The following is a 2,492-nucleotide window of genomic DNA, read 5'->3' as shown; positions in this document are numbered from 1 at the left end:
GGGCTGGGGCTGGGGCAGGTGCTGCCCAGCCAGGGCAGGGCGCAGGACAGAGACACAGCTAGTCTGGGAGGTTGGAGGGAGGGCATGGGGGAGCTGCCGCTGCAGGCAGGAGCCAGGGCTGCACTGGGCTCTTCCCAGTGGGGACTGGGTTGGGCTGTGCTTGGGGCGGGGCAGGTAGCAACGCTGGCAGGAGGGTTGCGGGGGTCTACAGTGAATTTTCTTAAGGCTGCAACCTCCCCCCCAGTAACCCTCCTCCCAGCGCTGCTGCCAACTGCCCCGAGTGCAGCCTGGCCCAGCCCTTGCCGGGGAGAGCCCAGCACCACCCCAGCTCTCAGCTGCAGCCTGTCTCTCCGTGAGCAGATTCATGGTACACACCCCCTGTGCTCTCCTCAGGTGCATGCAGTAGCAAGAGCCACCACCCCATGCCCCCCGGATGAGCCCTGGCCCAACTGGGCAGTGCCTGTCCCAGCCCCAGCCCCAGTCCCTCCTTCACCGCAGGGGCCTCAGTCAGCCCCCCTCCTACCCCTTCCCTTCCGTCACAACAGATGTACCAGCTGGACACTGTTCTTCAAACTGCCGGGCTGCATATCGGAAATCAGATCGGCATCAGCTGATATGCCTCCTTAAAAATCAGATATCAGTATCAGCTCCAAAAATCTCTATTGGTACATCCCTAAATAGCCATACAGTAGTCTTGTAAAAAGGTAAATGTGACAACATGAAGCTTTTACCATCTGAACTGCAATGACTAGTTGGACTACTGATATTTTCAAATACCACATAATTGCTTTTGGTATGGTTTAGAAGATACTGAGGTATTACAGTCTTGTCACCATTTATATCACTAGAACACTTTGTATAATGTCAGTATTACTACCCAGTCAATCAAGGACATTTTGCTGTATAGACAGGGTTAGAAGCAGCCAATCTTCTTTTGTGGCAAGGCCTCTTTTCTGTAATCAGCTTATACTCTATTTACTTATGTTAACCAAACCTTCTGTGACACTGCTTTTATAGTGTCTTCTGTCTACTGTCCTTTTAAGTCTGTGGACTTCTGGTCCCATATGCCTACCCACTGTGCCAGATATACAGTACCTGTAGCAGCTTTTGAATAGCTGTTTCCTTTTCTTTTCTTCTGAAACCAGGTGCATTTGAATCAGAATATGGGATTGTTTGATAAACTAGCAGGATGGCTTGGGCTGAAAAAGAAGGTGGTTCACGTTTTGTGTCTTGGGTTGGATAACAGTGGCAAAACAACTATCATTAATAAGCTTAAACCTTCAAATGTAAGTAGCCTGATTTTTTATCTCTTTTATCAAGTGCTATTTTAGAGCTAATGTTTGTATACATTATTTTTAGATGTTATAATATGCTAGGTTTAATCATGGGGAGAAATCAAGAGTTTAATCAAGAGTCCTCTTCAAGGTTAGAACAGTATAACAGAAATATCAGAAAGTCCAAATACATTGCAAACTCACTTTTATTATAGCTGTTTAAATGGAAGCATTAAAAATTGTACCCAATGCCCTCAAAGAGAAGGGGATAAAAAAGGGTTTATGTTGACTGCGATTAAAGAGCTGATAGAAACTCTTCTGATCTTTAAGAAAAAAAAAAGTCAGTATTTTTTTTCACATGATTTAATATGATTTGGGAGAAGCATCATTTTATTGTGACTAGCACTTGGCTGAAGTATATTTATTAAACATGGTGTTTGCAAATTACAGTATTTGGCTAAGCCAGGTGCTACAGAGGCAGCCAGTGAATAGTAAATAATGCAAAATCTTAATGACCACTTTGGTGTCATTAAAGCAGAATAATTTTTACAGTGAATGGACTATAATAATCAAATGCATTAATCTATTGATTAAAAAAAATATGAGTTCATTACCAATGTCTTCTGTGACTGAGAAAGTTTGACACTGGGGTACATGTTACATGTTGATGTGGTTTAGAAATGGAATCCAATATGCTCTGAAATGCATTATCAACAGGTTTTGTAGGTATTATAGAGGTGAGTCAGTGCTAGAATATTATTCCTTGCCTCCTTATTTACATGCATTGAAGGATTTTAATGAACTGAGATGCTGTCTTGCAAAGTAGCCTTGAAAGAGATGGGGGGCTTTTTAACTGTTCTTTTTAACTATCAACTACAGTTTTGTTCTTCATCTACTTCCAGACAAGTTCCCTGAATTTTATATTTCTGTTTCTGATGCATTCCTTAAAGCAAGTTGAACGTTCTCCACTTTGTGTACAAATAAGATAACTTAGTCATGGGAACCATTGGGAAAACTGCTAATTGTGCTAGCGAACATAATTTTTATAACATATTTTACAGGTCAAGAAACAAAATCAATTTTAGTGTATATGTGAAGGAAGTTAGGTGCTTTTTAATAAGATGCTCAAAAATTTTACTGTATTTGCTCTAATACAAGATGACCCTGATTATAAGACTACCCCCCAGTAATTAGATTCTATATATGGAAAATGTATAA

General features: G+C 41.7%; 1 protein-coding gene across 1 annotated transcript in view; it reads left to right on the top strand.

Annotated features, from left to right (window-relative positions):
- The window catches only part of ARL6 (ADP ribosylation factor like GTPase 6), a 38,680-nt gene that overhangs the window by 12,160 nt on the left and 24,028 nt on the right, over positions 1-2,492 (top strand). The window contains exon 2 of the mRNA XM_019525723.1: positions 1,146-1,286. Within this exon, the coding sequence (XP_019381268.1) occupies positions 1,164-1,286 (123 nt within the window). The 5' untranslated portion in view covers positions 1,146-1,163. The remainder of the gene's footprint in view (positions 1-1,145; positions 1,287-2,492) is intronic.

The sequence above is a fragment of the Gavialis gangeticus genome, unplaced genomic scaffold (genome assembly GCF_001723915.1).
Source record: "Gavialis gangeticus isolate Ggan-Ray unplaced genomic scaffold, GavGan_comp1, whole genome shotgun sequence".
NCBI classification, from domain to species: Eukaryota; Metazoa; Chordata; order Crocodylia; family Gavialidae; genus Gavialis; species Gavialis gangeticus.
This window is presented reverse-complemented; position numbering and strand designations above follow the sequence as displayed.